The sequence below is a fragment of the Berghia stephanieae genome, chromosome 9, assembly GCF_034508935.2.
Source record: "Berghia stephanieae isolate SIO BIC M18660-M18661 chromosome 9, UCSD_Bste_1.3, whole genome shotgun sequence".
Taxonomy (NCBI): domain Eukaryota; kingdom Metazoa; phylum Mollusca; class Gastropoda; order Nudibranchia; family Aeolidiidae; genus Berghia; species Berghia stephanieae.
Window position 1 is genome coordinate 27,379,945 of NC_088368.1, and position 23,511 is coordinate 27,403,455.

A 23,511-nucleotide genomic window follows, 5' to 3' on the forward strand; every position below is an offset into this window, starting at 1 on the left:
TTCCGTTTTTTGCCTTGGAATGAAATTACATGGTTTTATCCTGGCTTTGGCAGGAGTCCTTAGCTAGAAGGGAAACAGTCACATGAATGGTTATAGATTACAGTTTTAGGAGATGATCATTTTTCCCTTGTAAATAATTTCTGTTATGTTGTACTGCTTGTTATATTTTCTGTTTTTAATATTATAATTTGTAAGCAAATTAATATATTCCTCTTAGTTCTTGTATCTGGATACGACTTTTAGAAGACCTATAGTGTGCTCTTAGAATCAACATGTGTTCCCTATTTGAACCATTCCCATTCGTCTTACCTTTTTCTTGAATACTTTTTATTGTAAATCTAGAACTTTCGATTACCCCATCGTCTTTTAACTGTGCGCTGAAATGACCTAAATGTGTCAAGAGCGTCATAAACCCCTTAAAAACAAATAAAACATCAAATGAACCCCCGCCCCCTTTACCCCTATCCCAAATGTTTCCCCGCTTCAATATTGTATATTATATCCAGACCTGCCAACCTTTCACATTCCAAAAGTGAAATCGGAACGTCAGAAAATAGGAATTTGATTAGGGGGAACAAGAGTGCAATGAATTTTTCTACTTAGCTCCCTTTGGCAACCATTTTTTTAAATCGTCTTTTATATTTCTGCTTGCTTACTTGAATTCAAAGTGTTCCCCCCAAAACAGCATGTCTGTCATGGATTTCACAGATGTCTGGGCGTAGAGAACCCTGTCCAGAAGAATGTTGCAGTAGTATCTGAAATAGGAAGGAAATGAATGAATGAATGATAGCATGGAAAATGATAATGATAAACATGATGAACAGGATGATGATGAAGGTGAAAAGACGACTGAGGAAAGAAGAGCCTATGAAATTAGTTTGTATGTGTTTGTTGTTTATAATGATGACGGTGGTGATGAAAATAATGATGATGATGATGATGATGATATGATGATGATGATGATGATGATGATAATGATGATGATGACGACAATAGTGGTGCTAATAATCAAAGAAAAGAAGATAAGGAAGTTTGAATCAAGACCGTCTACATCAAAAGAAAATAAAAACAAACAAAATCAACCCCCCTCCCCCCTTCGTTAATTATTTTTTTTTAAAAACAACAACAACAAAAAACGAATACCCTCCTCCTCCCCCCCCCCCCCCCCCCATATCAAATCAATATTTAAAAAAATCAAAGAACTGGGTTATAATTCATAACAGCATTGCCTTCTGTATACGTGTGTGGTCTTCAACTATAAGAAGGTATCCAACAATAACAAACAAAACAAAAAAAAAAGATGAAAACCATACGTTGACAGTACACACGAGTCCAAATCTGTATTAATATATTAGGCAGCATAAATACAATTATTGCATCTATGCTTGGCTTAGGGTCGGTTCTTTTATATCCTAATTCCTTTTGAAGATAAAAACAAAACAAAACAAAATAAACAAACAAAACAAAAACAAATCCCAAATCGTTTATACCAGAGACGAGCTACAAAACATGATTTGTATAAACTATGTACCTTGGCTATTCAGTAAGATTTCATGATACCGTTTCCCTCTTTTCAGCGAACCCCGATTATTGCCATCTTACTTTTCTATGCTACTATATCTGCAGCAATAAAAACAACCCCCCTAAAAACCAGTAATTTTTATGAAAATAAATATATAAATAAATAAATAAATAAATAAATAAATAAATAAATAAATAAAATAAATTAATAAATTTTAAAAAATGTGCAGGACATCAAGCACGGTAAATCCATGGACATGCTCTATAAAAATCTTAAGATACATTTATCTCTCTCTCTCTCTCTCTATCTCTCTCTCTCTCTCTCTCTCTCTCTCTATATATATATATATATATATATATATATATATATATATATATATATATATATATATATATATATATATATAGATAGATAGATAGATATATGTGTGTGTGTGTATGTATGTGTGTGTGTGTGTATGTATGTGTGTGTGTGTTATTGTTTAAACAGCACAGGATACGACAATAGCTGAAAATAGAAGCGATATTACTACCGCCAGAAAAAACTGAAAGAAAGAATCAATAATAAACGAGAAAAAGTTATCCGTTTCTGAGATGATAAATAATGATAATTATCCCTATTACCGTTGGATGGGTCAGGTAAGGTAAAAGAGATAAGAAATTCTGGAATAAAGATAAGGATCACGGGGGCCCTAGAAGTAGAAGACTGATACGCAAATGAACGAACGTGATAAATAAATATAAATCAAGATAACTCAAATAAATCCCGCTAATTATGACGCAATTACTGTATTTAGGAGATTGTGGGGAAAGACTGATTACACAACATTACATCTTTACAGATTACAATAATAAAGCGTCGACGTTGTGTAAATTATATAATGATCATTATTTATTTATTTATTTATGAATTCATTTATTTATTTATTTATTGCGATGAGAAAGGGGGAATGCCGTGGTTTTGTGGTACACTTGAGTGTCTTCATTTTGGCTTATGGTTCGGTTTGGTAATGAGTTCATTACAAAAAAACAAACAATCAACACTAAAATAACTCTCTCTCTCTCTCTCTCTCTCTCTCTCTGTGTGTGTGTGTGTGTGTGTGTGTGTGTGTGTGTGTGTGTGTGTGTGTGTGTGTGTGTGTCTTAGCATCTATGGGCGATTGCTTGCTACCAAGCACCCGACGGCGCAGAGCACAGATACCAAGAGAGGGCAGCAGAGGATTGAGTGTGAGAGCTAAAAATTTGCCGAAATCGCCTTTTAAAAACGGAAACGGCCAAATTTTGAGCCGATTCGAGTTTAAATCCCGCAATGTATGTATGTATGTTTGTATTTATAATTTGAACAATTGTGCAAACTTTAATTTGTCTGATGGCGGCTAGGGCCGGAAAGGTGTATTTATTTATTATATGTTTTGGGTTGTCTTGGTTTGGACACTCGGGTTGTCTGTTGTGTGGTTAGTTGTGTGGTTTTGGGTGTGACTTGGTGATCTTGGGGTTGGCAGTGTTGGAAAAGTTTTTAAAATCCTAACTTTTTTAAAAACAACAACTAGGCAACAAATTTTAAATATCGGCCGATTAAATTGACCGTCAACTATTTTTTTAAAAAAGCGTCTAAACTAAATCAATTTGAAATATCATGCTTGATACTACTTTGAAGCCTCGGGGTTGAGACCGTTTTGGCAAGTTGTATTGTTGTATGGCAACCCGGTCCGATTGAATTTTAAAGAAATTTTCTGACCAACACGAAAAAGAAACCCCGAAAACATTAATTTTATTTTGCCGCAGTACGCAGAATATCGAATACTAATCAAATAGATAGATAGATAGATAGATAGATAGATAGATAGATAGATAGATAGATAGATAGATAGATTAGATAGATTAGATAGATTAGATAGATTAGATAGATAGATAGATAGATAGATAGATAGATAGATAGATAGATAGATAGATAGATAGATAGATAGAGAGAGAGTTAGAGAGAGAGACGGAGAGAGAGAGACGGAGAGAGTGAGAGACGGAGAGAGAGAGAGAGAGAGAGAGAGAGAGAGAGAGAGAGATAGAGAGAGAGAGAGAGAGACACGCAGACAGAGACACACACACACACAGAGAGAGAGAGAGAGAGAGAGAGAGAGAGAGAGAGAGAGAGAGAGAGAGAGAGAGAGAGAGAGAGACAGAGACAGACAGAGAAGAAATTAACAAGACAAACTGACTTTTCGAAAACAACTCAGTTATAATCAAATGTAATGTTTGCCCGTTTGTTTGTCTGACCAAACAGTTACAACCAGCCACACAACAACCAGTCGGCAGTTTTGTTGATCGTCTCGGCCTCTGCATCGCCGTATTCTGACAAAACAAGGTATATATTTTCTTTCTTTTTTTCCTCTCCCTTTTCAATTCTGGGGGGGGGGGGGGGGGGGGGGGGAATCTTCAAATCTTCAGATGGGTTAAAGACAATGCCATCTAGGTTCTAGGTTGTTATGGTTAAAGATAAATCCAAAGAAGTCTTAGGTTTGATAATTTCAAATTTGTGACTACAAAGAAGTCTTTGGTTCGATTATCTCAAATTTGTGACTCCAAAGAAGTCTTAGGTTTGATAATTTCAAATTTGTGACTACAAAGAAGTCTTAGATTCGATTATCTCAAATTTGTGACTCCAAAGAAGTCTTAGGTTTGATAATTTCAAATTTGTAACTACAAAGTTGTCTTAGGTTTGTTAATCTCAAATTTGCGACTTTTAAAGAAGTCTTAGGTTCGATAAATTCAAATCTGTGACTACTAAGGTCTTAGATTTGAAAATGTCAAATCTGTGACTCAAAAAAAGAAGTCATATGTTTGACAGTTTTAATAAGTCGAAGCTCGTTTTAATCCACCGGTATGTATTTTAAATAGAAGTTTTATGGACAAAATTCAATTTTGAAAAAATAATAAGTGTTTAGCCAGAGCTGGCAGCATAAAGGTCGTTTTTGTTTGATCTGTGGAGGAGATTTTTGTTGACGAAATCAAATCAACATTGTCGCTGGCCAAAGAGGGAAAGATTGCGGGACTTTGGTTTTAGTGTGAAAAGCTAAATCCCGTCTGACGAACGGATAACAAACCACGAATACCTAACGTTGTAATGGTGGATCTTGTAAAGTCTAATGATAATGTTAACGATGATGATGTTGTTTTTGTCGTCGTCGTCGTTGTTATTGTTGTTAATAATGATGATGATGATGATGATGATGATGATGATGATGATGATGATGATGATGATGATGAAGATGATGATAATGATAACGATGGTGATAATGATTCTCCTGCTTGTACTGATGATACTGATGACAATGATGATGATCATGACGATGACGATGATGATGATGACGATGATGATAATGATTCTACTGCTGGTACTGATGACAATGATGATGATCATGACGATGACGATGATGATGATCATGACGATGAAGACGACAACGATGTATGTCGTTATCAAACAGTTAAGGACCCACCTTTTCTTTGCAGGCAAGTTTTTGGCTTCCACAACCCACAGCTTGAGAGAACTGTCGGATCGACGACAGTGTTCCTCGTTGGGGCGAGCTGTCCGGCGAAGACTGGAGAGAGAAAATGTGAAACCTTAATAATAATAATAATAATAATAATAATAATAATAATAATAATAATAATAATAATAAAATACATAATAATAAAATAATAATAATAATAATAATAATAATAATAATAATAATAATAATAATAATAATAATAATAATAATAATAATAATAATAATAATAATAATAATAATAATAATAATAATAAAATAATAATAATAACATAATAATAATAATAATAATAATAATAATAATAATAATAATAATAATAATAATAATAATAATAATAATAATAATAATAATAATAATAATAATAATAATAATAATAATAATAATAATAAAAAATGGCATTTATATAGCGCTTTACCCGTTGTCACAGGCTCTAAGCGCTTTACAGTGATATAAAACAAAACATATTACAGTGAGACAAGTGTGAAGGAAACGTGATACGAATTCAATTTAACAACAACAAAATATGAAAATAATATTACAACATTATGACGTAAAAAGATTAAACTTTTAAGCGAGATTTGAACGTTGTCAACGAATCCGAGCATCTCACGTGTGGTGGGAGAGAGTTCCAAAAATGGGGGGCCGAAAATTGAAAAACGGCACCAGACATCATTCTTAACTCACTCAATCCTAGAGATTTTTGCTACTTTTCAAAATTGGAAAAAAAAATGTATTAAAAATGAGCATGTACAGAGAAAGTTTTATTCAACTATCATTAACATACAAAAACTAAAAGCATTAGCTTTGATACTACGCCTATAATTTGTCTCAGAAAAATGCAATAAACAGGCATGGGGTAAAAGCAACCCGGGTGAACTACGGATATAGTCGGTGTTAGGGTTGAGTGAGTTAATATCCAATGTCATAGAAAACTAGTATGCAGGCAGTTCATAAGAAGTAAGATGGCAATACGAATGCCAATTATACAAAAGAAAAATTGAATGAATAACAAATACACATCATAATATACAAAATACACAACTCAGACGGTTTGAATTTGTTCTCATTACAAACCATTACAAACATTAACACTTCTCTGCATCACATTTCGCCAGTTTTCACATACATTGTACATAAAATAAAAGAGAGCATAAAATAACATGATTTAAAAAAAATAGAAAAATAAATCCTTGTATAAATCCCGAGAGCATTTTTGTCTTAATGATCTATCTCTAAAAAGGACCGAATGATTACTAGTGTATCTTCAACGTGGCAAGCTGAGCAATAGTTATAGGGACTCCATTTTTCACAAGGGGAGAAATAACCTGAGATGCCTACAGTTCGAATCCGGGATCTTTGGGTGTAAGAGCTCAAGAGCAATGCATTATCCAAACGGCGATTAAAGCTCAAAACTCAATGCACATCACTTGGAACATGGTAACAAACTAGTCCGCCAACATTTGCTTTGATTAATTAGACAATGACCCAGTGATTTTTCTAATGCACCTACCTGTGCATCCATTTGTCTCTCTCCTCTGAGGTAGTGCAGGAGATGTACTTGCTGCCTTGGGGGGTGGCCACGTGGAAGCAATGACCTTGACCTAACACACTGCTGTGGAGCGGCTTGACCTCTACGTCAGGGTCACTGAGATTTATGGAGTGCATGCTGGGATGCGAAGACGTCAGAAGAGATTCATGGGATCGGGCACTTCGTATCCGTGCGCTGATAAGCGACCTGGAAACGACAGAAAGAATTAAAATAATTAATAACTTTGAAAAAGGTAAATGACATATTGTTATATCTTTTTGGGGACTCGGGCGATATGAAGTATGTCCATCTTCTTCTTCTTCTTCATCGTCGGCCTGTGATGGCCCCTAATGAAACAAACTGTTAACATCCACATTTAATAAGCAAACAAGATGGAAACAGAAATCATTATACTGCGACTCGAATCATAAAGAAAGAAAGAATTCTTTGGAATGATGCGATGTGCTCCTCTTCTGCTACATCAGGCAACAAGCCATTAATAACCCACCTGCTGATGGGAAGATCTACGCATCTCATCTGTTCGGACAGAATGGCATTCATTCTACAGTTGCCACCTCGTGATGATCGTATTGCTGGTCTAACTAATTCGGGAAAAGAGATTGCAAGTCACCTCAAGTGTTGGTTGGTATTGTCAAAACCGGAAAAGTAGAAAACGGTAGGGACTGCCTGAATGAAGTAGCCTGTGATCGTGAAAATATTAACGAAAGAGTGAAAATGGAAAGGTTTCGTATGGGAACAATACAAACAATGGACTTTTGAAATCAGCACAATACACAAATAAAATCTGTTTTTTCACGCTTATAATATGTGTATTGTTGTGCGGACGAAGGGTTTGTACTCGAAACGTCCATGTCTGTATTATTCCCGTACGAAGCCTCTCCATTTTCATTCTTTCGTTATTATTGTCAAAACCATTGATAAGGAGATTTAAAAAATGAAAATTTAGAAAACCATGGTGAAAGCATTGAGAAGAAGAATAAGAAAAAAATAATACAAAATCTAAACAAAATTTTAAGATCAAATTAAAAAAACAACAACAAGCAAGAACAACAAAAAAAAACAAACCTCCCAAACAAAATTAAACAAGCACAACAACAACATGAACATAAAAATGTTCATGCTTAAACCTTCATCGACTGGATTAAAATGAGTACTGTAGCTCAAAACGAAAAGAGCAACGTAATTTCTATCTTCTCAAAAGCCAGTCCAAAAAAATGTCCTTTATCGTTGAGAACAATAAATGGCACCATCACACATACAAATTTTTAAAATGAAATCAGTGTTAAACATCCTTGTTATCCGAGAGCTTGGGCGGTGGTTTATTATAATGAGAGAATCAGGGGATCTGAGTCCTAATTCAAAAACAATAAATACCCAAAAGAAACGCATCGGTGATCTAAAGGTAAAATAAAATAAAATGAAATGAAATGCATGAATTGGGCAGAGCCACGAACGGTATTACAATTACTAGGCGTTGTTAGCTTTGTTGTTGGCAGGGCAGTCATGATGTAATGTTGTGAGATTGACACGTAATTATACAATAGCACAGCAAATATTTTGTTCCCATGTGGCGGCCTTATTCCTATAGCAAAGAGTAAATGCCAGAAAAGCAAGCATAAATTATAATATACCAGGATTCCAGAAATCATGATTTTTTAATTTTTTTTTTTTTTTTAGCGACGGAGTGGCTAGAAGAGAAACGTGATGCAAATGTCACGGCGATATAACAATGCTTGAATGAGTGACTCATTGGGAAAGAAAAGGATAAGACAGATGAATGGGTGGGATGATGTATAGATGGAAGGATGGATAGATGGATAGATAGACATATAGATAGATAGATAGATAGATAGATAGATAGATAGATAGATAGATAGATAGATAGATAGATAGATAGATAGATAGATAGATAGATAGATAGATAGATAGATAGAAAGGTAGATAGATAGATAGACAGACAGACGGATGGATGAATGGATGGATGGATATATAGATGGATAGTTAGGTAGATAAGTTTGGCCAATGCAAGGATTGACTAGTGTTATTGGGGGGGGGGGGGGGGGGGGGGGAGGAAGATTGGTTAAATGGGTGCATCTAGATACGGAAAAAAGAATAACTATCATGTAGTTAGACAGATGGATGGATGGAAGAATGGATTAAATAGGTGGATATTTTAAATGGATAAATTATAAGTCGATAGGTCGATGGTTGATGCCTTCGTGGAATGTCGTATGGGGGAGGGGTTACATACTCTATTTGGAAGGTGAAAGGTCGGGATGCATTGATGCATCTAGGTATAGAGAACGAAGAGTGATGAATGCTGACGAAATGGATGAAACATTTCAACAGGCTCTTGTTTTTGTTTGCTTTTAAGGGTTTTACGGCGCTTGCAACACATTTAGTTCATATCAGCGCATGTATAAAATAGGATAGTCAAAAGTTCTAGCATTACAATTAAAGCATCCAAGAATAAGGCAGACAAAGGGGAATTGGTTCAAATAGGGAACAGATGTAGATGCCAAGAGCACACTATCAGTATACTTAGTTTGAGATCACTAAATGTCTCATCCAGACATAAGCACATGTCCCCGCCAAGAGGGACACACTCAATAGTTTACAAATCATACATATTATGTAAACGGAAAAATAATGCAGTACATAACAGAGAGATGATTTACATGGGGAAAAAAATCACCTCCCAAAACTAACTATACATTTGACTGGTTCCCTCCCAACCAGGGTATCCGGCCAGGGCCAGGACAAAACCAAGTATCGTAATCTCATTCCAAGACAAAGACAGAAAGCAAGTTGGAAAACAGATATAAGGCGATAGAAGACACCGTATGCATCTACCTCCCTGCCCACTATGAGAGGCCAGGAACCCCACTCTGTCAACAGGCTCTGGGTGCTGAAATTCATAACGTTAATAAATAATTACTTACTAGACGAGGAGATCGTCGAAAATCGGCAGGACGATGAGATAAGATATTTAAAAAAGAAGAGAAGAGACTGGGTTAAAAGACATCATTGACTACTTCGTATCATGCAATTCTTCTTGACTAGATACCATATGCAGGTAACATTCGTTTCTACTACATATTTATTTATCCTTATTTATCTACTCTTGAATCGTTTCTCTACGATCTCATAGTACTCGTGTCCATCTCTCCCCCCCCCTCTCTCTCTCTCTCTCTCTCTTTCTCTCTCTCTCTCTCTCTCTTTCAAACACACACACACACACACACACATTATCTATAATTATGTTTTCCTTCATTCGTATTTTTATGACTACTTGCATTCATTTTACCCATTTAATTAATACGTTCCACCCATTATCAGTCTATTTCATTCACTCTTTCAAACAAAATATTTGGTCAATATTAATTCCATCTTCATGTTTCATTGATTTCAATCTAATCGTCTTTTCATAATTAGTTGCTCTGTGCTATTATTAAATTATTTCCACTCAATATTTCGTTTTTTGTTTTTGTTTTTAAGGGTTTTACGGCGCTTGCAACACATTTAGGTTATATCAGCGCCAGTAAAAAGGAAGAAAATGGGATAGTAAAAAGTTCTAGAATTACAATTAAAGCACCCAAGAGAAAGTTAGACAAAGGGGAACTGGGAACAAATAGGGATCAGATGTAGATTTCAACAGCATACCACCAATGTACTTAGTTTGAGATCACCTAAAAGTCTCATCTGGACACGAGCACAAAATCCAGCAAAGAAGAATATACTCAAATGCTTACATTATTCATTGAAAATAACAAATAAAATAATACATAACAGAGAGATGATTTACAAGGAAAAAAATATCATCTCCCAAAACAATAACTATGCATTTGACTGTTTCCCTCCCAGCCAGGATTCCGGCCAGTGCCAGGACAAAACCAAGTAATCTCATTCCAAGACAAAGACAGAAAGCATGTTGGAAAACAGATATAAGGGGATAGAAGACACAGTATGTACCTCCCTGCCCGCTATGGGAGGTCAGGATCCCCACCCAGCACTCACACTCAATATTTCGTTTCATCGGCGAGTTTTACAAGGCAATCGATCAGTCTAGCTGCAATAAAACGAGAGACGATCATATTATTTAATTTAATCAAACTTGGGGACAAGAAGAAAAAAAATCAAACAAGGGGATAATTAACTTTTGATAAAATGAATGATGGCGAACAAGGAGCGAACGAAAGAACGAAGGAAGGAAGACACGAGCATGAATGAATAAACATAGATAGATAGATAGATAGATCCATCGATAGATAGATAGATAGATAGATAGATAGATAGATAGATAGATAGATAGATAGATAGATAGATAGATAGATAGATAGATAGATAGAGAGATGGATACACACACACACACACACACATATTTATATATATATATATATATATATATATATATATATATATATATATATATATATATATATATATATAAATGAGTGAGCAGATGAATAAATGGAAAAATAAATAGTGAATAAGAACTGAATGAATGAGAAATGAGATAAAAAGCACAAGAATCAAAGGGACTGTTTTGACCACTGTCCGTGGCCGTGGGGAAACCGAAATGAAAACGAATTGAATCTGTCAAACGTGTCAGTTAGGCAAGGCTCTTCATTCTATAGATAGTATGCAGATGACGTCACTCAGGCCTTTGTTATTGTTTTTGCCATCCGCGTTTGTGAGTTGTTCTCACTAAACTGTATTAACCAGACTATAAAAGTTCATGGTTACACAGAGTTTTGGTCGTGTTGGTCCGTTATACTTCTGGATGGCAATGTTGTGAACTCCTTGGCCAAGCGCATTCTATCTATACAAGTTCATCATCAATGTGTGTAGGTAGGGAGGAGGGCTATGGGATGTGTCACACTTACTCACTCATTTCACGTGATGGATTGGCGGTCAGGTGGAAGATAGCAGGTTGCTGCACTTCTTACTTACTAAGTACTACTATACGTACTTACTATACTACTCTATAGATAGAATGCGCTAGGCCAAGGAGTTCACAACATTGCCATCCGGAAGTATAACGGACCAACACACAAACTCTGTGTAACCATTAACTTTTATAGTCTGGTTAATACAGTTTAGTGAGAACAACTCACAAACGCCGATGGCAAAAACAATAACAAAGGCCTGAGTGACGTCATCTGCATACTATCTATAGACCTACTAACGAAAGCGTGAAAATGGCGAGGATTCGTATGGGAACAATACAGACAATGGACGTTCCAGGTACAATACAGACGATACAAGTTATTTTGCATTTTATTTTCTTTGTTTTCCACGTTAATTTGTGTATTGTTTGTGCTGACGAAGGGTTTGCACCCGAAATCTATCTATCTATCTATCTCTCTGTACAGACGATACAAGTTATTTTGAATTTTAGTTTATTTCTTTTCCACGTTAATTTATGTATTGTTGTGCTGACGAATGGTTTGTACCCGAAACGTCCATTAGCTGTATTGTTCCCATACGAAGCCTGTCCATTTTCACTCTTTCGTTTAGTATTTTCACGATCATCGGCTTCAGGCAGCCCCTACCGTTTTCTACTTTTCTATAAACCTAACACTAACACTACTACTGCAAGTGAAAGTGAAAGGTTATAAGTGTAGATAGGTGAGACGGTAAACAATAACCCAGTCTATACAATAATATACGATGTTGTAAAGTAGATACGCAAAACTGCTTGCTGTACAGTGAAAATATTTGGCCATTTTTTCTTCATCTTCATGTCATTTTCGCCAGAAAAGCTTGCACTATATATCATAATTATTCATTATGGATATATCTATTAAAGACATTACCATTTCTTAAATTGAGACGTCTTTAATGTTTTTTGGATTTTGGTTTAAGACCTTAATATTGAATTAATTTATTAATCGAGAAATTAATCAATTAATCAACCTAATTCTTATTAATTAGTTTAGTCATTTATTTATCTATCTGTTTATGTTACTAGATCGCAGTTGGTCATTTAGGGGTTTGTCGATATATATATATATATATATATATATATATATATATATATAATATATATATATATATAATATTATATATATATATATATATATATATATATAATATATATATATATATATATATATATATATATATATATATATATATATATATATATATATATATATATTATATATATATATATATATATATATAATATATATATATATATATATATATATATATATATATATATATATAATATATATATATATATATAATATATATATTATATATTATATATATAATATATATATATATATATATATATATTATATATATATATATATATATATATATATATATATATATATATATATATCGTATTATGAAGCAAAAGCATTCTGGCCAAAATGAGGAGAAGAAGAAAAAAAATAGACGTTTAGTCGGTGAACGATAGGACATACTAAAGGTCAGGTGAAACCGCGAGACACCAAACACTAACCTATTTTATAAATATAAACAGTACGTAAAGATTGAGAGTGTATCATGAAAGCAAAATTTGACTATCACATTTGCTCTTCTTGATTTTGCCCCAAGGGGGGAGAAAGGGAGAGGTGGGGGGGGGGGGGGGGTTAGATCGCACCTTAGTATGGCATGAAGGGAGGGCGGTATGAATTATAAAGTCAAACAGGTACACAATTCCAGAGGGATTATTAGAAAGTAAATAAGTAAGTAAGTAAATAAATAAATAAATAAATAAATAAATAAATAAATAAATAAATGAAAGAAACAAACACTATCAGTTTGGTCTCAAAGATTTTGCAACAAAACAAAATTCCGTGTCACCTATTTTTTCTTTAATGGCGGTATTGTACTTATATCTAGTACTATTTATAAAACAAGTTCTGTGCATGTTATGTGAATATTTGTGATTATGTGATTGTAATATAATATTCAATGAGACATTTTCAAAAGAAATCCTATATTGAGCTACTCTCCTATAGATAGTGTGCGCTTGGCTAAGAAGCTCACAACATTGCCATCCGGAAGTATAACGGACCAACACAAATTTATGTGTAACCTTAAACGTTTATAGTCTGGTTAATACAGTTTAGTGAGAATTACTCACAAACATGGATGGCAAAAAACAATAACAAAGGCCTGAATGACGTCATCTTCGTTCTATCTATATTGAGCCTTAAATAAGATAAGATTTTGGAAATCGTATTTTTTTTTGTTTGTTTTTTTTTTTTTTTTTTTGTTTTTGTTTTAATTTACAAACAATAAATAACCGAGACATACAAATAAATATAACCCTTTTCTACAACATAAACATAAGCACAACCATTTTTTTCATTATCTGATGAAAAAAATCAGCTGTTGAGTTGGTTATTTCCCTTTGGCTTTTGACAGAAAATGGCCTGCGTAAAGGGATAGAGTGCCTGATGTGTTTTGTTTTTCTCACGAACCTGGGGACTATATAAAGATACTCGAGTGTATTATGTTATAGTAAGTAGGTAGTTGTATCATTTGCCCTATTGTTAACGTAGCTGATGATGTCAAACATCACAAGAACAAAACAACAAATAAAGGGGTGGAGGGGGGACCGCTGACAAAATACACGTTTATAACATTATTATTTCATATAAAAATAAATGAATGAATGAATAAATAAATAAATTGTAGATAGACAGATGGATGGATGGATGGATGGATGGATGGATAGATAGATAGTTAAATTAATTTTAAAAATAAGAAAAAGGAAAGAATATAAATTATATATTTCAAACCACGAAAGATGTCGCGATAGTAAGGAAATAATAATAATAATAATAATAATAATAATAATAATAATAATAATAATAATAATAATAATAATAATAATAATAATAATAATAATAATAATAATAATAATAATAAAAACAAGGGTAAAAAAGGCCAAAACCATCGTCCGTCCGTCCGTCCGTCTGTCATTTGATCAATCAAACTACCGCTAAGCTAATCTAGTTAGAGCGGCAAAAATCACGAAAAGAAAAAAAAAATGGAAGCTAAGAAAAAACCCCCAAAAAACTCAAATCCTTCCTGAATCCGAGACGTCGTCGGAACGATCCGATAACACGGGTTTAAAAAAATAAAATAACAAATAAATAATTTTAAAGATAAAATACGGCCTTTACTTTACACTGGCAAAACACCAATTTTCATTTTGTCCAAACGTGTTCTTGTTTTTTCTTCATTTACCACTTCCACCTATCGACGAATTAACTGTTAATAAAAAGTCTCTAAATTTAAAAAATCCTAGAATTAAGAAAACTAAGACCAATCGAGCGTCATCACCGTATTTCATCGTTTATTGACATTTAAACGAATTTTTGGGTAAACAATGTTGTGCTATTTTCAAAAGCGTTGGGTCGGTGATCGTCCGTACAGTCGTCGGATGTTATCGATCGATGGATTGGTCGGCGCGTGGGGAGGGGGGGGGGGGGGGGGGGGGAGGGGGGAGGTGGGGTCGGCTAGTCTTTAACGATGATTGAAGCCTTTACGTTGTTTTCTCTCCCTGTCATTTGCTTAAAAAATAAATAAAAAAATTTAACGGCGCTGTTGACTGCATTTTAAGTTCACATATCATTATCAGCGCCTGTGAAAATGGAAGTGATAGTAAATAAACTAATACTGAAAGGGTGGAAAGTGCCAAAAATACAAATTGTTTTAACCTTCGTCGTAACTATTGCATTGGAAGAGGTCGATACATTTGAATTTGATATCAAATCAGTACGATTCGAATGTGAAATTCAATGTATGAGAAGTGAAAATTGCGTACGTTGTGTTGATCTTGGGGATAGTCGTGAATTTATAATAACTTTATTGAGAGTTAAACAAAACAAACGATTTTAATGAAAACGAAAAAAAAAAAAAAAAAGGGGGGGGGGGGGGTTCGCATTCAATCAGATAAAGAAAAAAATCAACAGCATACAAAAAAAGGGACAATGAAGAACAAAAATAATGTTTAAAAACACCATAAAACAAAAACAAAACAATAAAACATGATAACCATCTTTATCACACAGTGAAATTGTTCTTCTACAAAGTAAAAATAAGATTTGACTGACAGTCAATTATCAACGAAGGAGCTTTTTAAAAAGTGTAACACATTCCTAACCACACCCACGTCCTAACTTGAGTTTGAGTTACACGTCATGATATATAGTATTAAACCAGCGTCCTATCTAAAGAGTTGCAAGCAATTTCAGCAAGTGGGATAAACTCTCGCTCCTCGTGTGCCTTGTGGTCCAATACTTATTTTGTGCGAGAGAGAGAGAGAGAGAGAGAGAGAGAGAGAGAGAGAGAGAGAGAGAGAGAGAGCGAGCGTGTGTGTGTGTGAGTGTGTGTTTTCATATAGGGCTATCATTTTCTAAGGACAATTTTGGAGACGGGAGGAATTGAGAATGAGTTCAGGTCATGAGGGTCGTAATTCGGGATTAAGTAGTCAAGTTTCAAATCAATGGAATGCTGAGTAAATAGCCATAGAGCAGTAAAGTTAGGTGCCCCAAACGTAAACAAAGGTCGAGAAGCACGTGGCAAACCACATGTTCCTGTCTTGACAGCTCACGTTCCAATGTAAATAATAGAAAAAAAGAACCTTTAAAATTTGGCTGTTAGGTGGCAAAAGAAACACATATTCATAAATACTCGATCATGCATCAAATAATGTCTAGATATGGATATTTTATGGAACAAAAGGTAAAATTTTCTAAAATTTATCAAAAGTTACAGTCTATCTATTTTTAGACCAGAGCAAATTATTGCGCTGGTGTGAACAAAACGAGAATTATTCGGAGCCTGATTTTCAGAATAATTTAGCCTTATATTATTATTTCTGCAACTGTTAGATTTTATGTAAACATATTTTCAATACTGAAAGTGTATTGCCTACAACTCAAACTACAAAATTGGGAGACCTATATTATGCGTAAATTATTCCGGTCCCTAACGGAAATCACTAGCAACTTGTTATTGTTTACGTTTGGGGCACCTAACTTTACTGCTCTATAGGGGGAGTTGTGGGGCATTGCGGTTACTGTAAGTCGCGTGTAATCGATTCTGGTTTAACTGTACTGGCACAAGTACAACGATTGCCCGTTTTAGCTTTTGATTTAATATCAAGATAAAAAGATAAAGAAAGGGTGTGAGCAGGGGTGACTGTATATACAAGTGCGTGTGTCTGTGTGTGTGGGTGGGAGGGGGAGAGAGAGAGAGAGAGAGAGAGAGAGAGAGAGAGAGAGAGAGAGAGAGAGAGAGAGAGAGAGAGAGAGAGATGATTGAAAATAGTGGCTAATGGAAACGGGGACAAACGGACTGAATGACGGGATAGAAAGACAGACAGACAGACAGACAGACAGGCATGTAGACAAACAGACATATAGATAGATAGGGAAAATGGGGTAGGAAGGTAGAGAGAGGGGAGACGAGCAGGAGGAGGAGGGAGCGAGAGAGAGAGAGAGAGAGAGAGAGAGTGTGAGAGAGAGAGATAAAGAGAGAGAGATAGAGAGAGAGTGAGAGAGAGAGAGATAAAGAGAGAGAGAGAGAGAGAGAGAGAGAGAGAGAGAGAGAGAGAGAGAGAGAGAGAGAGAGAATGATAATTATGATGATGATGATGTTGATGATGATGATAAATGATGGTGATAAAAACAAAGTGATTGGGATAATAAGCAGTGCACAATATGCATATATATATTTAATTATAGTATTACGCTCTGATGTGTATATAGCATTTCATCTCATTACGGGAGCCGGAGCTGCCTTATAATTATCACAATGTGAATTAATGTGCATACATGATATACTGTCAAACACTGACAAAACACCTGTTTGCCATTTTAACCAGAAACTGATCATTAAATATTATATGGATAGATCACGATGCACCCCCTTCCCGCTCCGAAAACTAGAATATCAATGGTAAAAGATGACCCTTCCACCCCCCCCCCCCCCCCCCCCCCCCAACCAAAACCCTTTTCCCCAACTAGCCAAAAGGTCTTAACTCTTTCCTTCCCAGCCAATTTCAGGATTTTCTCCAAAACTTCACACAGCACAAAAATATTTTTTTTTATCACTCAAACATACATAGATAATAGCAATTAGTTCTTGCGATAAATCATTTCTTTAGCAAAACATGCTCTATAACATACTGTTCATTTTCTTTAAATTTTATGATGTAAAAGAGAAATTTGAATAAGAAACATGTTGGTTGTATCGTAACGAATATGACGCTTTTCTAGTAGCCTAGTTGGTAAGGAGAGGGTTAAAATTGAAAGATGTATCAGGTTTGAAAAAGGCTCATTTGCATTTTCTGAATTCATCGGGTAATATATTATAGTATATTATTGTCTTGAAAATGAAAATATTTTGTGTGTGTCAACACATGGCAGTATTTATGAGCATGCATGTGATAAGCGCGCTAAGTTGGGATGTGAGTGTTACGTGAATGTGTGTGTGAGTGTGTATGTGACAATGGGGGGGGGGGGGGGGGGGGGGGTTGTTGCTTATATGATCATTAATAATATCCCTGGATAAATCAATGAGCACACGACGTGAATCCATGAGTAATCATATAACTAATATTATTAGCCAACGCGAATGACTGCATAATTTCCTAACTTGTTAATTCATATTATGCGCTTAAATGATCAGCTTAAGCCTCTGTCATTTGTTGTATCAAAAGTGTACGAGTATTCATAGTGCAACCCCGATTCAACGAAATAGCAAAAACCGATGGTCGGATTTCGTTGAAAAGGGAGTGGAGTCGGAAATGGAGCGACGATCATACGACATGAATTCGAACATCTATAGTTTAAATTTCTTCGCATCTAGCCATTCTGAAATTGTTCAATACTTACAACTTGACTCTAAAAACTTCAAGGGGGTCCCGATAGCCCAGTTGGTAGAACACTCGCTTCACACGCAAAGGGACAGAAATCGATCCCAGGTGCAGTCGAGATTTTTTTCTGATCAGTTATTTGGGGGTAGCTGGATCTGTTAGATCTGGCAGAAAGTACGTTGCGATAGACTAGCGTTCTATCCAAAGGTTAGCAAGCAATTGCTATTGTCCGTTTCACGCTACAGAAACCGGAATAAACTTCGGCTTCATGGGACTCATGGCTCTGAAGTCAGAAGTACTACTTTTCTTTTTTTTAAAAACAACTTCAAGTTAATAAGAATTCGGAGCAACTAAAGCTAATATAAGGTTTAATGATAATGTGCTTTTAACTCATTCAAGATTTTACATGCACTGCATTCATTAAAATTAAACAACCGAAATCAGATAAAAGCAATTAATTACAATCTGTTGTCATCTTTGACTGATTTCAAACTTACGGTCGGGAAGAAACAGCTGATACTGATGCGATTAAATCTAGTTATAGTTATAACAATATAAATATGAGACAAGAAACGATTTGCATATATATAGGTGTGATCAATAATAAATCATCGATTCACATTAAGTAACAGCGTCTCGTTTTAACTCTGAAATAAAAGAATCTGCAATATGTCGAGATGGAATGCAAACTACGCGCGCGCGCACGCACACACATCTCAGCTTTATAATTAAAAGCAAGTTCTCACAAATTAATAAATTACAAATCTTAAGCGATCCCTTACCATAACAAAAATACTGTGAATCATAAATAAGTTGATAATTTTGTCAAACAAAAACTAGAAAACAGTAAAATACTCAGACGCATAAATCCTTGGCAAAATGAATCAGATGAAAACGAGTTAGGTCGGTAAATATTATTATGTTGCGATTTTAGACTCCGTGAAAATATCCATTTGATTTCTACAAACACAAACATTAATATCCATATAATATCCTGGTATTAATACTAGATAGTCATTGAATTTGAACACAGCGCAATCTTGACAATGTCACAGAAAAAATCCAAAGTATAGGTACCTATCTCCTGGATTCGAACCTAGAAACAACTTCTCATTGCATGTTCCCGAAAGTTTGTGCCATCGCCATCATTCTCGGCGTTTATTTTCGTTTTTCAAATGTAACAATACTCAACACGATAAATGTATCATCACACTCACTTACACTTTTGCATTCATTAAAAAAAAAAAGTTAAAACTAGGGTCAACTTAAAACACGAAAATAAATTGTCACTTGTGTCGACATAGCTAGAGCTGCCTGGCCAGCTGAAAATTAGGTGCTTCCTAAGGCGGTGGCGACAACACACTGATGAACTGATATCATTATCAATTCATTCATTAATTTACGTCAACGACATGATTGAAAGAAAAGTATCCAAAAATAAAAACATACGTACTATTTTCAATTCTTCCTGGTGAGCTGTGATAATTTAACACTGACAGACACTCTAACGAATTACATCCAGTAACACGTCCAAGCACACACGTTTAACAACAGCTGACAACATGACAGCAGACAAAATGCGGAGTGACACTGACTGACTACACACCAGTTACACACTGAATGAATGAACGACGTGATGCCTTGCGTGATGCTGAATGCTGTAACTTTACAATGTAGCTACAACAACACGCTCGTCGTCGCACGTGCCAAGTGCCAACTCAAGCAAACGAGAGGGATTCAGGGGATTCACTACACGGTCTTTGAGCACACGATAGCGGCACGGAGTACAAGAAGCAATAACGATACAAGAAACAAGAAAAGTACAACATAACTTCGTCGTTTGTCGCCCCCCCCCCCCCCCCCACCCCTTCCCCCAATTCCTATCCCTCCTCTCAATATCGGTAGCTGAGTCGTATTCTGAGTGTGGTCCCATTTGAGGTGGCCAAGGCCAGTGAGCCAGTGAATTTGGTGGAGCCGTATCACTCTCAAGATTATACGGCTTCCCTTCGACAGTTTGAAATGATGGGGCTTGACAGCTTTCGAAGGAAGAAATGGATGAACGAAAGAACGATGGATGGATGGATGAATTTGGCAACCAACAGGACGCTTTTAAGAAGAAAAAATGGGGGGTGTTGACAGGTGGGAGAAAGTAGGGGACATCTGAAAAGAGGGAGGAATGAGAGAAGAAGAAGAAGAGAGAGAGAGAGAGAGAGAGAGAGAGAGAGAGAGAGAGAGAGAGAGAGAGAGAGAGAGAGAGAGAGAGAGAGAGAGAGAGAGAGGGGTGGGGGGCGTTTGAAGAAGCGAAAGAAAGTGAAATGGGCTGGCGGTAAGGAGAGAGAATTTTATCCACTAATAATAGATTACCTTATCTAGTCTAAATTGAGCAATCTATTTTCCGCCCTCCATTCTCTCTACACAGGGAGATAGATAAGTAAACCCGACAGGCCATTGAAGTCGTGGGGGATACACAAGGGGGTTCAAGAGGTTAATGAGTGCAAAGGTCAATTGTTAAGCCCCCCAGAGGACTATCGCCCTAAACTCTGATCCCAAGGGAAATTGATGGGGTGTATGCTTAGCAAACTCGATCGCTATGGGTGTACATGTTATATCAGAAGAAAGATATAGATTGAAGTGAGGAGAGAGAAAGAGAGAGAGAGGGGGAGAGAGAGAGAGAGGGGGAGAGAGGGAGAGAGAGAGAGAGGGGGAGAGAGAGAGAGAGGGGGAGAGAGAGAGGGAGAGAGAGAGAGAGAGAGAGAGAGAGAGAGAGAGAGAGAGAGAGAGAGAGGGGGGGGCGTATTCAATTTAGAACATTGTCTTTTTTAAATAATCGTATTTGAGCTGACATCACTCAAACTCGGAATTGCGATAACAACCCTGGGTTGTCAAAATAAAACTAAACGCGTGTCTGCTGTATTATGTATGACAAAACAAGTTAATTTTTCTTTTCTTTATTTTTTTTTTTAAAGGCCTAGACCCTAACTTGTCCAAAAAAATCTCCGAGTCTGACATTGGGTTTGTTTAATCCGCCCTGGATTCCAGGAGTAAACAGTTTTCTGGCCACATTTTTAAGAAAGTGTTTTCTAAGCGTGCGACTATTACTTTGTGCTTCGTTGTTGGTGGCTGGAATTCAATCCTGTCGCAGTAAGGGATTCGATAATAGAATGGACTAGAGTGATAATGATGTGATAAGTCGTGTAGGAGGCTAGAAAGAAGAAAAAAAAAACCCAACCCAAAATGGTCTAAACGGTTAGAAATTACTACTAACTAAAAAGGCCAATCTGCCTTGCATTATAATTTAATCCCATGGTCACCTATCTCTGCACTGGAGTTAAATAGGCAGGTAGAGTCTACATTAAAAAAAAAAATAAAAAAAAATAAAAAAAAAAATGAAAAAAAAAACAAAAAACAAAAAAAAAAACTTTGCTATTCCGGGTTTTTTTAAAAGCATAATAATTTGAAAATATATTCCATGAAAATATTTCTTAAAAAAACAAGGACCCCATCTTGAATTTCATGAGGGAATTGACTCTCTCTCCCTCCCTCCTTCTCTCTCTCCCTCTCTCCCTTTATTTCTGTTATCTTATTTCATTTACTTATTTATCTATTCATTCATTCATTCATTCATTCAATGTAAATATTTCGTGTCAACCTAAAGACAAGATCCCAGTGCATTTCCATGGTCATGTTATTATAGTGTAGCCCTTAAGAATGCCTTCAGTGGTTGTGACTGGTCATACACTCACCTTATCTATATATATATATTCTCTCTCTCTCTCTCTCTCTCTCTCTCTCTCTCTCTCTCTCTCTCTCTCTCTCTCATCTAAAACAATTCTCATTTCTCAGTTTAAAAATCCACCTGTTTTATATCTTTGTCCTACCGTATTATCTAGATCTAGGTCAGCAAGCTTGAATCTCTATAAATTTATTTTGTTATAATATTATTTCGAATATCACTGGAAAAAAAAGCCATTCTGAAGACCATGTTCGATTTTCCTTGCGCATGCAACGGAAACGTTTCCAATATTGCCTCTTCCGGTTTCTTCATATTTCATTGACATTTTGTCGAACACAAGAACATCGTAGCGATCGATTCGTAATACACACAATACGACACACTGCAGTTCTATCAGACATTTCACAAGATTGGATTGGAGGGAGCAATCGGTGCTTTTATGATTGAAGATTATTGAATTTACCCGGTAATCAACTTGTTTCAATCCCTTGATGTCTTGTGGTTGAATAGTCATTTCAAACACCAATACAAAATGTGACCAAGCGTCACCATCGTTAAGTTATAACCTGACACTGAAACCCAGAAGAGACTGGCATTTTGACGTCATTAATTTGGTTAGTGAGTTGTCGTTAGTAGTGCTCATGGAAACAAGTGGTCCCATTGGTTGAACTATTGAAAACAACTCACGATTTGTTTTTCTTTTGTGGCCAAAGATTGGCATTTTGACGTCATTTTTTGATCAGTGTCAGTCTATATAGATAGTATGCACTTGGCTAAGAAGCTCATAACATTGCCATCCGGAAGTATAACGGACCAACACACAAAACTGTGTGTATCCATGAACGTTTATAGTCAGGTTAATACAGTTCAGTGAGCATTACTCATAAACGCGTTTGGCAAAAAAAAAAAAAAAAAAAAAAAAAAAAAAAAAAAAAAAAAAAACAATAACAAAGGCCTGAGTGACGTCATCTTCGAACTATCTATAAGTTAACGATGGACAAGGTCCAAGTCTCCTCTATGGAAATAAAATCACGTCGGAGTGAACTGGTAATGAATTCAAAGTTAAAAAGACCCGAAATGTAAAATTGTAGTATTTGTCAGTTAACTCTCTCCTTACCAGCCATTTTCAGGATTTTCCCCAAACTTCACAAAAACAAACACAACAATACATTTTTTATCACTCAAATACAATAGCAGTATGTTCTTGCGATATATCATTTCTTTAGCAAAACATGCTCTACAACACAATGTTCATTTTCTTTAAGTTTTGTAATGTACAAGAGAAATTTGAATAAGAAAAATGTTGGTTGT

General features: G+C 35.5%; 1 protein-coding gene across 16 annotated transcripts in view; it reads right to left on the reverse strand.

Annotated features, from left to right (window-relative positions):
• Nucleotides 1-23,511, reverse strand: part of LOC144979975 (uncharacterized) — a 370,695-nt gene that overhangs the window by 17,911 nt on the left and 329,273 nt on the right. For 14 of the 16 annotated variants that reach the window (XR_013646804.1, XM_078927344.1, XM_078927347.1 and 11 more), the window contains 3 exons: nucleotides 6,575-6,799; nucleotides 5,013-5,114; nucleotides 657-755 (listed from right to left, as the gene is read on the reverse strand). Coding sequence is in view for 14 of the 16 variants with exons in the window: in XM_078927344.1 (XP_078783470.1) it covers nucleotides 657-755; nucleotides 5,013-5,114; nucleotides 6,575-6,799 (426 nt within the window). In the remaining 2 variants the exon portion in view is untranslated. Of the gene's footprint in view, nucleotides 1-656; nucleotides 756-5,012; nucleotides 5,115-6,574; nucleotides 6,800-19,920; nucleotides 20,130-23,511 lie in introns of those variants that run through there. The other 2 variants (XR_013646803.1, XM_078927358.1) reach the window with 1 other exon arrangement.